Consider the following 14,048-nt stretch of genomic DNA (forward strand, 5'->3'; position numbering starts at 1 on the left):
ACCTTACTGTACCTGAAAGAATGTTTTCAACCTCTCCCAATGATCACGAAAAGAAAAAGATAGAGCAGAAGCAGCCATTTAATTTTCGCACCATGTATTACACCAAACTAAAAAAAACTTCTCAGTCAGAATCAAGTAAGTTTGACAATGAAGACACGAAACGTTTACTGGGAACTGCTGCATTGTAATGAGATCCCGCTCAGTCAACAAACAGCATTGAGTGGTTCTCTAATCCTTTCAAAAAAAAAGCCACTTGGACTTTTTAACTGGTTGAGAATGAATGATGTCAATACCTCGCTCTAATTAGATGCTAATAGATCACTAAAGCTTCTTAATGATCTGACAGCGTTGAGTTAAATAATTACTTTATTAACCAAAAATATCTGTAAATACTTTCAATAGCCAACCAGGTGGCGAATAAAACAAACAAAATAAATGTGATTTTTAATTATGAAAATGACAGTGCTGAAAAGAACTGCAGACTACAACATACTATGAGATACGTGAACTAAGTTATAAAAATTCTGAAATCATTTTTAACTCGCCTTGTCGCTGTAAATGGTTCGTCTGTAGCCCTTCAGATTGCATATCAACACTTTACATAAGAAACTAATGAAAATACATGCTTCAAATCACTTTTTTAAGAAAGGCAATCCAATTACTTTTACATTGAAATTCAAAAATATGAACGTAACACAAAACAAGTCCAAGTAACACTGTTCAATATAATACAGTAGAATAAACGTAGTATATTTTCAAATTTTAGTCTAACTTAGGGCGAGATAATATAAACATCATACTTCAAGAGGCAACAGAAGTAGAATAACTGCATAAGGATCAAAGAAGTGGATAAGTATTGCTGATTATCATCCTTTTAGATATAAATATTTCAAAAATGTCAAATGTCAATGAGTTACGCATGGGGGTGGGGTCGTGAACTCACTTGAACAGGATTTTTGAAGCATGGAATGCTTTGCCATGTGAAGTGGTTGAGACAAAGGCTCAGTGCAACTAGTTTTGAACTGCTCCAGCAAAGAATCGGCACAATCACGATGAACTAAGTGACTTCCTAATGTTCATTAACTTCCAAGGTTCCATGGGTGCATAATGAACATTAATATGTTGAGCTTTTTTTAAATAAAATTTAATGGCATTGTCTCTTCTATCACAAATCGACATAAGGTAAATCCACATAGATTTTGAATATTAAGCCCAAGTTACAAGTGCCGTTTGCAGCAGAAATGACATCACAAAAGTGCTCAACTGTTAAACTGACTCATGCTACTACTACTTGAGTTTTTTGTTAATTCATCCTTACACAAGTACCCAAATTTTGTGGAAATAATTATAAAAATATAAATGTGCTATTTGCTGACTTTAAAGACCTCTAACACCACAATTTATTTCCAAAAAAGAATGGTGGCAATGAATGCAAATTTGGTTAAGTCGGTTATCCGCTTTGTAAACTAAACAACATGAACTCAAATTCTAAGCTGGCCCAGATCCTGACCAATCCTGAGATGCAAAGGGAAAAAAGCTTTGCAGACTTGGCACCCTTCACCTCTACTGTTCTCTCCTTATCACTACACAGGAACTAGTTGAAGGATATAGGCAAAATAAAATGATAGAAAACAAATTACATGTTTCAGCATGTGAAGTGAAGTTTATCTTTTGACTTTTATTTTGCTTTTTCATCTAATCAGAAAGTGCTTTGAAAAGCAAGCAAACCATGACAACAGCTGGCTACAATCAAGCTGCAAACTGTCCAAGCAGCAACTATTTTTTCTTTACCTGCAGGATTATGTAATCTAGTTAACATATTGGTACAGTATGCTGGTGCGAAAACTGCACTTAAACCAAGCATTTAATTTTATTTAGAAAAGTATGTTAATTTCTAGGAATATCCTATATAGGAATTCACCAAAATCATCAAGTTAAATCTTATTGGGACTACATAAATATTGTATTCGGGGCAGTGACTGATTGATGATGCAGAAAGAAGGAAGGTGCAACTGGAGTCAAAAAACTGTATATTTTGGAAAATAGCAATCCCTAGCAATCCACTTCAACCAATATACATATTTAAAAATGCCAACATAGCGATCATGTTGTTGTGCACCTTGAAGAAAAAAGATAAACAATTTAAAATACGTTAGACCTTTTTTTACATTTAATTGTAAAGGCCAATATCTATATTGCAGAATACCCTCACCTTACTCTCCCAAAGTTTACAAGAACGAATTAAAACAAGCTCCATCAGTGATAGCAATGGAAAAGATGTGGGAATTCTGTTCAGTTCCAATGAAAGGTCACCGACCTGAAGCATTAATTCTGCTTGTCTCTCCATCGATGCTGCCAAACGTGCTGAGTATTTCTGTTTTTATTTATGAAAAGATGTGGGAATTCCATTTAAGATCAGAGGGGATAGTAAGGCCAAAAATGTCAAACTTGAAAGAGAATCTATCAAATATAAGGCACAGAAGTTGACTCGGTCTGGAGAAACTCAAATAAAATGTGCCTTTAAAGAATTGAAAGCAGCAAGGTTAGTAAGCAAAATTAGAGCACATGGGATACATACGAATTAGGAGCAGCAACAGGCCAATCAGCCCCTTGTGCCTGCTCCTCCATTCAATAAGATCATGGCTGATCTGATTGTAACCTTGACTCCACATTCCCGCTGACCCCGATAACCTTTCATCCCCTTGCTTATCAAGAATCTATTCTCCTCTGCCTTAAAAATATTTCAAGGCTCTGCTTCCATTGCCTTTTGAGGAATAGAGTTCCAAAGACGCAAGACCCTCAGAGAAAAAAAAATCCTCATCTGTCTTAAATGAGCAACCCCTTACTTTTAAATCATGACCCCTAGCTCTAGATTCTCCCACAAGGGGAAACATGTTTCCACATCCACCCTGTCGAGGGCCTGCAAGATCTTAGATGCATCAATCAAGTCGCCTCTTACTCTTCTAAACTACAGCAGTTACAAGCCCAGCCTGTCCAATCATTCCTCATAAGACAACACGCCGATTCCAGGTATTAGTCTAGTAAACCTTTTCTGAACTGTTTCCAACGCATTTACATCCTTCCTTAAATAAGGAGACCAATACTGTACACAGTACTCCAGAAGTGGCCTCACCAATGCCCTGTATAACTGAACCATAACCTTCCTACTTTTGTATTCAATTCCCCTCACAATAAATGAGCTTTCCTAATTACTTGCTGAACCTGCATACGAACCTTTTGCGATTCGTACATTAGGACGCCCAGATCCCGCTGCATCTCAGAACTCTGCAATCTCTCAACATTTAGATAATCTGGTTCTTTTTTTATTCTTCCTGCCAAAATGTACACTTTCACATTGTACTCCATTTTCCAGATCTTTGCCTATTCACTTAAACCTATCCATATCCCTTTGCAGCCTCCTTATGTCTTCTTCACAACTTACTTTCCTACCTATCTTTGTGTCATCAGAAAATTTAGCAACCGGACCTTCGGTCCCTTCATCCAAGTCATTTATATAAATTGTAAAAAGTTGAGGCCCCAGCACTGATCCCTGTGGCACACCACTCGTTACATCTTGCCAACCAGAAAATGACCCATTTATGCCTAATCTTGGTTTCCTGTTAGATAGCCAATCTTCCATCCATACCAATATGTTACCCCCTACACCATGAGCTTTTATTTTCTGCAATAACCTTTGATATGTCACGTTATCAAATGCCTTTTGGAAATCTACGTGCAGTACATCCGCCAGTTCCCCTTTATCCACAGCACAAGCTACTTCTTCAAAGAACTCCAATAAATTGGTTATACATGATTTCCCTTTCACAAAACCATGTTGACTCTGCCTGATTACCTTGAATTTTTCTAAGTGTCCTGCTATAACATCTTTAACAATAGCTTCTAACATTTTCCCTCTGACAGATGTTAAGCTAACTGGCCTGTAGTTTCCTGCTTTCTGTCTCTCTCCTTTTTTGAATAAAGGAGTTACATTTGCTATTTTCCAATCTAATGAAACCTTCTCTGAATCTAGGGAATTTTAGAAAATTCAAACCAAAGCATCAATCACCAGCCACTTCTTTTAGGACCCTAGGATGAAGTCCATCAGGACCCGAGGGCCCCGCAGCTCCACAATTTCCTCAGTACCACTTCATAGGTGATTGCAATTTTCTTGAGTTCCTCCCTCCCTTCCATTTCCTGATTTACAGCTATTTCTGGGATGTTACTTGTATTCTTTGTAGTGAAGACTGATGCAAAATACCTGTTCAATTTATCTGTCATCTCCTTATTTTCCCTTATTAATTTTCCAGACTCACTTTCAATCGGACCAACGCTCACTTTTCTTTTTTTAACTATCTGTAGAAACTCTTACTATCAGTTTTTTATATTTCTAGCTAGCTTTCTCTCGTACTCTAAATTTTTTCCTCCTGATCAATCTTTTAGTCATTCTTTGCTGTTTTTAATAGTCTGTCCAATCTTCTGGACTGCCATCCATCTTTGCGCAATTATATGCTTTCTCTTTATGTTTGATACTATCTAACATTTTTAGAAAACCACGGATAGTGGGTGCTCCCCTTGGAATTTTTCTTTCTTGTTGGAATGCATCTACTTCGTGTATTATGAAATATCCCCTTAAATGTCCGCCACTGCATTTCTATTGACCTATCCTTTAACCTAATTTGCCTTTGGGGGTAATATACCAGCAAGGATTGAGAGTTGGTTAATGGACAGAAAACAGTGAGTAGGAGTAAACGGGTCATTCTCAGGTTGGCAGGCTGTGACTAGTGGGGTACCACAAGGATCAGTGCTTGGGCCCCAGCTGTTCACAATCTATATCAATGATTTGGATGTGGGGACCAAATGTAATATTTCCAAGTTTGCTGATGACACAAAACTAGGTGGGAATGTGAGTTGTGAGGAGGATGCAAAGAGGCTTCAAGGGGAGTTATACAGGCTAAATGAGTGGCCAAGAACATGGCAGATGGAATATAATGTGGAAAAATGTGAAGTTATCCATTTTGGTTGGAAAAAACAGAAATGCAGAGTATTTCTTAAATGGTGAGAGATTGGGATGTCCTCATGTCCAAAGGGACCTGGTGTCCTTGTTCATAAGTCACTGAAAGCTAACATGCAGGTGCAGCAAGCAATTAGGTATGTTGTCCTTTATTGCAAGAGGATTTGAGTACAGGAGTAAAGAAGTCTTGCTGTAACCATATAGAGTCTTGTTGAGACCGCAGCTGGAGTATTGTTAGAGTTTTGGTCTCCTTACCCAAGGAAGGATATACTTGCCATACAGGGAGTGCAATGAAGGTTCACTAGACTGATCCTTGGGATGGCAGGATTGTCCTATGAGGAGAGAGTGAGGAGACTGGGCCTATATTCTCTGGAGTTTAGAATAACGAGAGGTAATCTCATTGAAGCATACAAGATTCTTACAAGGCTCGACAGGGTTGATGCATGAAGGCTGGGGAATCTAGAACCAGGGTATACAATCTCAGAATAAGAGGTAGGCCATTTCGAACTGAGTTGAGGAGGGATTTCTTCATTCAGAGGGTGGTATATCTTTGGAATTTTCTACCGCAGAGGGCTGTCAAGGGTCAGTCATTGATCATGTTCAAGACAGAGAGTGATAGATTTCTAGATATTCAAGATATCAAGGGATACAGGGATAGTACAGGAAAATGGCACTGAGGTTAAAGATCAGCCATGATCTAGTTGAATGGTGGCACAGGCTTGAGAGGCTGAATGGCCTCCTCCTGCTCCGATTTCCTATGTTCCTAATGTGCCATCAAGAGATATTACAACTTCGTGATTCAACCGTTGCACTACAAAATGAATATATAGAATTATACAGAAATTCAAACATGAAAACAGGCCAATCAGTCCAAGTTCATGTTCATCTTCCACATGAGAAGGAGTCCTAATCCCATGTTCCAATATCTCATTTATTCTCCTTCCTTTCAACCACCTGTCTAATCAATTTTTAAATGTTGGCGTGCTTTAATTTCTCTGCTTTAATTACAATTTAAAAACTTCTGTATAACAAAGCTTCTCATGCACTTTGTCAGAAATCACTTAGATTCAATTTTTTCTCTACGTCCCCTTGTTCTAGGCCCCTCAAACACTGGACATTTCTTTCTATATACACTGTCTCAACCTTACATAATTTTAAGTACTTCTATCAAATTACCCCTTAATCTCCTCAGTTCTAAGAAAAACAGCTTCAATTTTTCTTTTTTTTTTGTATTTGTATTTCATCATACCAGGCAGCATCCTAGTGAATCTGCATTGTACCCTCTGTTACCTCAACATTTTTTCTACAGCATGCAGCCCAAAGCAACACACAATATTCCAATTATGGTCCTACTAAGTTTTCCTATAGATTCATCATTACATCTAAGTGTTTATGTTCTATACCTTTTGCCATAAATCCAGTATTGCATTAGTTTTCTTCATGACCTTATTCACAGGAGGTGGTCTTTTCAACATCATGAGCCTGAATGCCCAAATTCCTCTTTCTTTCAGATCTGTTTTCCCTGTTCTTATTCATTTGACTGAATTTTTTTGAAGAAGTTATTTAGTTGGTGAATAAGGGCAATCTTATTGACATTAACCTTTCTGATGATAAACATCGACCTGAAACATTAACTCTATTTCTTGCTCCACAGATGCTGCCTGACCTGTTAAGTATTTCCAGCATTTTCTGTTTTTAATTGTTGAAGTGAAAGATCGGGCTGCTACAATGCATCACTTTCTAAAGGTTCACGACCGATACGGTGAAGCTATAGCCAGAGCAAACAGGGTATTAAGTTATATTCACAGGACATTATACTACAAAACAAAACATCCCAGGTTATCCTTGCATAAAATTTTAGCTAACTCTCATTTCATGGTGGGGTATACTGAGGCTTTGGAAAAGGTATAAAGGAGGGCCACAAGACTGATTCCCAGTTTAAAACACCTTAGCTATCTAAAAAGGCTTTAAGAGCTTGGTCTGTATACTTTTTGGACTCAGGCAATTTGCTCAAGGCTTATAAATAATGAAGATACTAAGTTTTGTTTACATGGACAAGTTATCTTAACTGGATAGGTTAGGAAGGACTGGTATTTGGAATGAGGGGTTGTTATTTCTATATTCATTGTGTTTAATTGTATGCAGGTGGTGGGCATTAATTGGGGGGTTTCACTTGAGAACATATAAAGAGACACTTACTGAAACTGTGGTGTGGCTGAGTTAGGAGGTGTATGCTTGCAGTGTTTCACTCTGTAAATAACTGTACGACAGAATAAAGATTGGCTCCAGTAATATCCTTCACCAACTGGCTTTCCAGACTAGAACAGGGATCACTGTTACAAGCTAAGTGAGGGAAGAACTATGTTGGATGTTAAGTGGTTCTTTTTCCAGAGAATTGTATCATTATGGAACAGACTGCTAGTTTGCGTAGTGAAAGCTGATTAGTTGAAAATGTTGAAGAGAGAACTGTACCTGTTTCTAGCTAGGGTGAAGACCATGTTAAACAAGAGGCTGGTACCTGTCAGGGTCAATTAGGTCGCCTGGACTAGTTTCAATTTCTTGACGAGGTCAGAGAGTAATTTTCCAGATTTTTATTTGCTAATTGCCTCCGTTTTTTTTTGCCTCTCCAAGGGATTGCGCGGCTCCAGGTGGGTGTGGAATGTCTGTATTGTGATGCACAAGGCATCACAACTGTATGGGACAGACTAAATGGACTGGCTAGTCTTTTCCTGTTCAATATTTCAGGGTGTTGGTATTAGATTATTTTTTAACCAAATGTACCACCTCACAGTGACTGACCCTGAATTTCATCTATTATTTCTCCACCCCATCATCTGAACAACGTTCCTTTGCAGCTGCCTCAGAACTATTTCTTATGCCTCATTTTAGTACTGTCTGCTACCCTTTCGCCCTAAATCCAAAAGATTGATATACAATGAAAAGAAGTGGTTCCAGAAAATAACCCTGTGGGACATTGCTACTCACTTCCAACCCAGTCAGAGAAATTGTACTTAACTCCTACTCTGTTTCCTCCCTTCTAACCAGTTTTTCATTCAGTTGGCTACTTTGCCCCTAATTTCATACTCCTTAATCTTCTCCAACAGTCTCATGTTTGCCACCTTGTCAAAGGCTTTCTGAATGTCCATGTGCACCACATCCATTGCATTGCCCCAACCACCTTAGGTCTTCTGAAATAACTCCTATTAGTTTGACAGGTAGATCTTCCTTTCTGAGATCTGTGTTTCATTTTTAAAGAAAGACTCCCAAATTTTCCCTCTCCCAGAATTAACTGGTCTGCAATTACTCAAGTTCACTTGGTCTCCCTGTTTAAAAATGAGTGCTGTATTAGTCAATCGCCAGTCCTGTACCACAAAGCAACTTTCAATAGAATACAAATATAATTTCTAGGGTACTGCCATTTCTATCCAATTCCCTTTCAGGATCCTTGGGTGTATCCCAATCAGGTCTGGTATGTTGTCCTCCTTTGCCTTAACTAACTTCCCTAATAACAGAATCTCTCAATCATTAAATAAGTGGATCAGGTTGAATGATAATTGGAGCCTGTGAGCAGGAGCAACACGAGTGCATGCTAGAGGATGAACCATCAACAACAGCAAATATAATGCAATGAGAGAACCCTTAATAGTCATGAATATAATAGAGTCAGAGAGATACAGCACTGAAACAGGCCCTTCGGCCCACCGAGTCTGTGCCGACCATCAACCACCCATTTATACTAATCCTACATTAATCCCATTTTCACTCACACATCCCCACCTTCCCTCAATTCTCCTACCACCTACCTACACTAGGGGCAATTTTTACAATGGCCAATTTTACCTATCAACCCTCAAGTCTTTGGCATGTGGGAGGAAACCGGATGTTTGATGGAAGTATGATAGTAAACTTGCTTAGAACTGCACAATGTTGTACCCTGTCAAAGGCTTTGTCCATATGATCAATTTCCCAAATATTTCTTTTGGTGCTTTGCAGCTCAGAGGAATTAATGTGGTGATATTTCTCAGTCTCCTTTACATTTGTTGTTTTGCAAATGGACGTGCAGATAAATTAATAGTCTCTTTCACAATACAAAGTATAACTAAAACTGATAATTAAAACAGTCAATAATTCATTTTTGCAACAAAAATCTAGCAATTCACACTTCTTTTGTGAGAATTGCTGTGGACCCTGCTGTGGAATTATGTGGACATCATAGGCTAATTATAATGACAACACAGACATAGAAATTATATTCATCCTGCAGCTCAGACACTTCCTACACATTTGAGTTTAGTCCCAAACATGATCTGGCTCAGTGCTGAAGAGATAAACATTGAGCAGATCTGCATTGACATAAATCCATTGAGGCCAAGGTAACCAGTGATGTTAGCACAAGCTGGCTCTGCATTTAATAGTTCCAGAGCTTTGTTTGACATATTCATGATGAAAATTATTTCCTAGCTTCTGCGTTCTCATGCAATTTTTTAAAAAAAATCCGTAACAGGATGCTCCATTGGGCAAAACTAGCAAAGTGTCTCTTGGGGACATGGAGCTTCTGTTTAATATCTTCTTCCTTGCTTGATAATTAACAGGAACATCTCTGTAATTCTGCTGAAAGAATGTTCTTGATACATCACAAATGATCGCTTTAGAGTGAACTAGGTATCAAGTTCAGCATATATGCCAAAATAAAAATACTTCACTCCAAGTAAAGCTGAGCAAACAGTGAATCTCAAACCTTACTGCATTTCTAAATATTATGCAGACTTGAATTGTTTTTGCTTCTCCATATAATTGAGGGTTGGAGAAAACAAAATTGTGTATCTAGAGGACAGAGTGGCAACCAACAGGTAGAAAAACTTTCCGACCTTTTGGCTATATCTGACAGCATCAATTGTTTGTGGTGCGTTCTGTACTAAAATGGGTATTCACATTCTATACAAGTCTCATTCTGAGCTCCAATTTTGTTTCTACAAACCTATTTTGCACAAGACTTCACTGCACGCACACTGGTTTTGATACTAACGTGTTATGTACAATAGGATATTACTGTTTGCACAGTGATTGTGACAACATTTCAGTTTCTTTGTTTCCGATGCATCTATTTTTCTGCCATGTTGTTAGAATAAAGTACAGAATTTCACTCACCAGTGATGTTTTCTGCATGCCCTGCTTAGGATTCAGCCGTGCCATCCGTGCCTCATAAGCAGCCTTTAACTTCAGGTTCTGTCTCGATGCTTCTTCCAATGGAGTAAGCTCTCTAAATTGGTAGTTATAAAACGTGTTTTAGTTGTCACAAATTAGTGCAACAATGAGGTAGATCTGCAGATTTGAATTCTTAGCAGAAGGGGAGAATACTTTGCAAACCTCCTTCTGTTTTTAATTATGAAGCAGCATATTTTCTAGTAATTCAAAACAAAGTGCAACTAAAATATCAGGTACACATTTAATATCTGATTTAAAAAAAATCTTTATTCTGTATTGTGGAAGTTAAGGCAGAGCAAGCCATTTAAAACAAGGTGGAAATGTCAGTAATTTATAAATGTTACCTCAACTTTTTAAATATGGGCATGATTAAAATAAAAATACACAGTATATATAGCTAGATTCTTCAAACATCTGAGCTCCATGTGTGGACAGTTGTTCACCTGCTCACAACTTTATCAATGTATTTAAGAAACTTGGCAACCTTTCAGAATTTGCCATCATGTCTATTATCAGCTACATGGCTTTGGCAGTCATAGAGAGATATAGCACTGAAACAGGCCCTTCGGCCCGCCGAGTCTTTGCTGACCAACAGCCACCCATTTATACTAATTCTACATTAATCCCATATTCCCTACCACATCCCCACCATTCTCCTACCACCTACCTACACTAGGGGCAATTTACAATGGCCAATTTACCTTTCAACCTGCAAGTCTGTGGCTGTGGGAGGAAACCGGAGGACCCGTTGGAAATCCACGCGGTCACAGGGAGAACTTTCAAACTCCACACAGGCAGTACCCAGAACCAAACCTGGGTCGCTGGAGCTGTGAGGCTGCGGTGCTAACCACTGCGCCGCCCCAGTGTTTTAAACATTTCCACAGAATGTTTGGCCCATAAAAATTCAACTATCTGATTTGTTTAAAACCAGCTGCATATTATAAATGGTAGGTAGCCTCATTATAATCTCTAAAAAACTGTTTCAAATCCAAAAATTAGGATTTGGAGGAAATTAAATAGCAGCTGGGAATTCAATATATTTCATGAACTATGCTGCAGCTTTAAAAGACCCCAGAAACTAGTATCCCCAAACATTACTGGTATTCGAATTTGAAGCTGGAATACAATAGTCCCATGGTGCTGAGTCGATTGAGGATTTTTTTTTTATTCCCACCAAGATTTGAAGGCACAGAGGAAATTGCCAACAATCATTCCGCTCCTGAAGCATAGAAGATGGAGGACTATTTCATTGGCGTATATTAGATTAAGCACAGAATTTTATGGATAAAACACTTGAAAGTGGTTTTGATAGCAATATTATACCGTATCCAAATAACATGCTGTACTTTCAAAATTTAAATCACATGGGGTGATTTTGAGATCCTGCTCTGCCAGCAGGAACCATGGTCAATGGGAGCTTGGGCTGCAGAATTAGGACTAACTTGTAACCCTGGCTCTGACCTGCTTCCCTTGGATGTGGCAACCCTGCTGAGAGTGTGGAATATCCTCATATTCGCTGGTTCTAACCTTTTTGTTATTAGCACTTCTGAAATCTGCATTTTGTGGAAGGCTTCGGGAGGTAAAAATGATGCACTAGTGCCTCCCCCATCAGAGGCGACTCTACGATGACCTGGTGTGTATGAAGGCTTGGTGACTTGGCTTGCTGCAGGCTTATTTACCACTTTACCTGTGAGACAGACAGCAAACAGCAATGACTAATTTCAACAGCTCTCTGTAAGGTATATTTTTCTCCGTGTATAAAATAAAAGAAAAACAATTAAACTGAACAGTCCCTGGTTTCTAATAGGAATTTAGTATATAAATTATTTTTTAACTTTACACATAGTGTAAATTTACTCTCTATCATATACAATAACCATATAGAAATCAAAGCAACATTTACAAGCTTTTGAAATATCAATATAACTGACAATTTGTATGTATTGTGTGATTGAGGGAAAGGTTTTGTTTAAACAATGTGCTAAACACAAAAAAAAAATCAATCGTATTGCAGCATTTAAGTTGTATCTGCTGTAACGGGAGCAGAATTTCCATTCTGTACTAAGCAAGGAAAAATTTCTGCATTTTATACTATGCAGCCATGAAACAACTGAAGTCAATCAGGAAGGTGACTTGTTTTGCCCAAAATTCAAAATGGAGACTACAGCTCATCAATCTCAGAGAACATAAGCATGTTATTTTATCTATAGATTAGCTTGGTTCTTGCTGCTATACAAATTATTGGTCCTTCAAACAATAATGGGTATTTTATATGCCACTTCAGCTCACCTCAATCGGACACAAGAACAGATTCAATTCTTGGCAGGCATGTAAGGTTGCAGATAAACAAGTCACAATGTTCCCGGTTCAAGGCCTACGCCAGGACTTCAGTGCAAAAATCAAGGTTGAAATTCCAGTGCAGAACTTAGGGAGTGCTGCATTGTTGGAGGTTCTGTCTTTCAGTTGAGATACTAAACCGAGGCCCCGTCGCTCCTCTCAGGTGAACCTGAAAGATCCCGGAGCACTATTTCGAAGAGGAGTAGGGGAGTAATCCCCGGATCCTGGCCAATATTTATAACTCAAACATCATCATAAAAACAGATTATCTGGTCATTACCACATTGCGATTTGTGAATGTTTGCAGTGTGCAAATTGGCTGCCACATTTCCTACATCACAACAGTGATGACACTGCAAAAGTAATTCATTGGCTGTAAAGCGCTTGAGATGTCCAGCAGTCATGAAATGCACTATACTAATGCCAGTCTTTACTTCTATCCTTAATGGCTGATTTATTAAGAGAGCTTTGTTCCAAGAGAAGCTCAGGTTGTACACTATTTAAAAACTTTGACATGACTATGAGAACTGGACATGAGTTGATTTGATTTTGATTGCACAGCAGATAGGCTGTAAAGAGCCTAGCTTTACGTAAAACCAAAGTCAGTTCCATTTTTTTCAACTGACTGTTCTGCACGGCCTATAGCATGTGAGGTAGCTAACAGCTGTCCATGGAGTTAACTCCCAAATAACGCCCCTCAGGGACTCAATCAGAAGCTGCGGGAAAATAACAGAGAGATTTTGTATGGTCTCCTTTGTTTTGAAACAATTTATACAGTGTGTAGATCGAGCATTATACTTTTTGGTTGCTTGCTGCATTTAAGATATACCTGTTCATAATTCTACTTGTAAATTAATCTGTCCATTAGTTTCAGCCTTACATTTTAGTCTGGTGCTGTGGTATTTACTGGCTTTTGGACAGAGGGTAAAATGTTGTGGCCATCCCTCATGTTCTGTGGTGTGATATCCTGTATTTAAGGGTATTTAGTTATTATGTCTTATGTTATTCCACTTCTGGCATAAAGACTGTGGGTTTTGGCTCATGGGGAACTTGCTCTGCTTATAGAATCTTTTTTGCTGTGAACACAACTTAAAAGTGTTAGGAATAAGCCCAGAATATCTTCTTCCTTTTCAAGTTTTTCTCTGTATTCAAATTGCAAAATTTATCCAAATGCAAGGCTTTTGAAACCAAATAAAACCGAGTTTCAAATGTAACCTTAAAATCACTTCCTTTTGTTGTTTGTCACTTATGAATGATTACATTTGGTTTTCACTAAGTATACAATATTTACAATTTTCAGTGGTGATCCTGTATCTGGAAGGCTTGTGAGGCAAGAACATCAGATTAGCACCTATTGTCTTGTTAGCAATATGAATGAAGCCAGGTTTAACAGAAGCCAAGGTTAAGCTTGTTTTTAGGCACGATGATTTCACAGAATCGCATAATTGTTACAGCACAGAAGGAGGCCATTTGGCCCATCATGTCCGCACTGGCT

At 38.3% G+C, this 14,048-nt stretch overlaps 1 protein-coding gene across 6 annotated transcripts in view; it reads right to left on the bottom strand.

The window, feature by feature from the left end:
• Positions 1-14,048, bottom strand: part of vps9d1 (VPS9 domain containing 1) — a 112,399-nt gene that overhangs the window by 87,050 nt on the left and 11,301 nt on the right. For all 6 annotated transcript variants that reach the window (XR_010976659.1, XR_010976660.1, XM_068049192.1 and 3 more), the window contains exons 4-5: positions 11,744-11,903; positions 10,160-10,271 (exon numbers count right to left, since the gene is read on the bottom strand). Coding sequence is in view for 4 of the 6 variants with exons in the window: in XM_068049192.1 (XP_067905293.1) it covers positions 10,160-10,271; positions 11,744-11,903 (272 nt within the window). In the remaining 2 variants the exon portion in view is untranslated. The remainder of the gene's footprint in view (positions 1-10,159; positions 10,272-11,743; positions 11,904-14,048) is intronic.

The sequence above is a fragment of the Heterodontus francisci genome, chromosome 17 (assembly GCF_036365525.1).
Source record: "Heterodontus francisci isolate sHetFra1 chromosome 17, sHetFra1.hap1, whole genome shotgun sequence".
Classification (NCBI taxonomy): Eukaryota; Metazoa; Chordata; class Chondrichthyes; order Heterodontiformes; family Heterodontidae; genus Heterodontus; species Heterodontus francisci.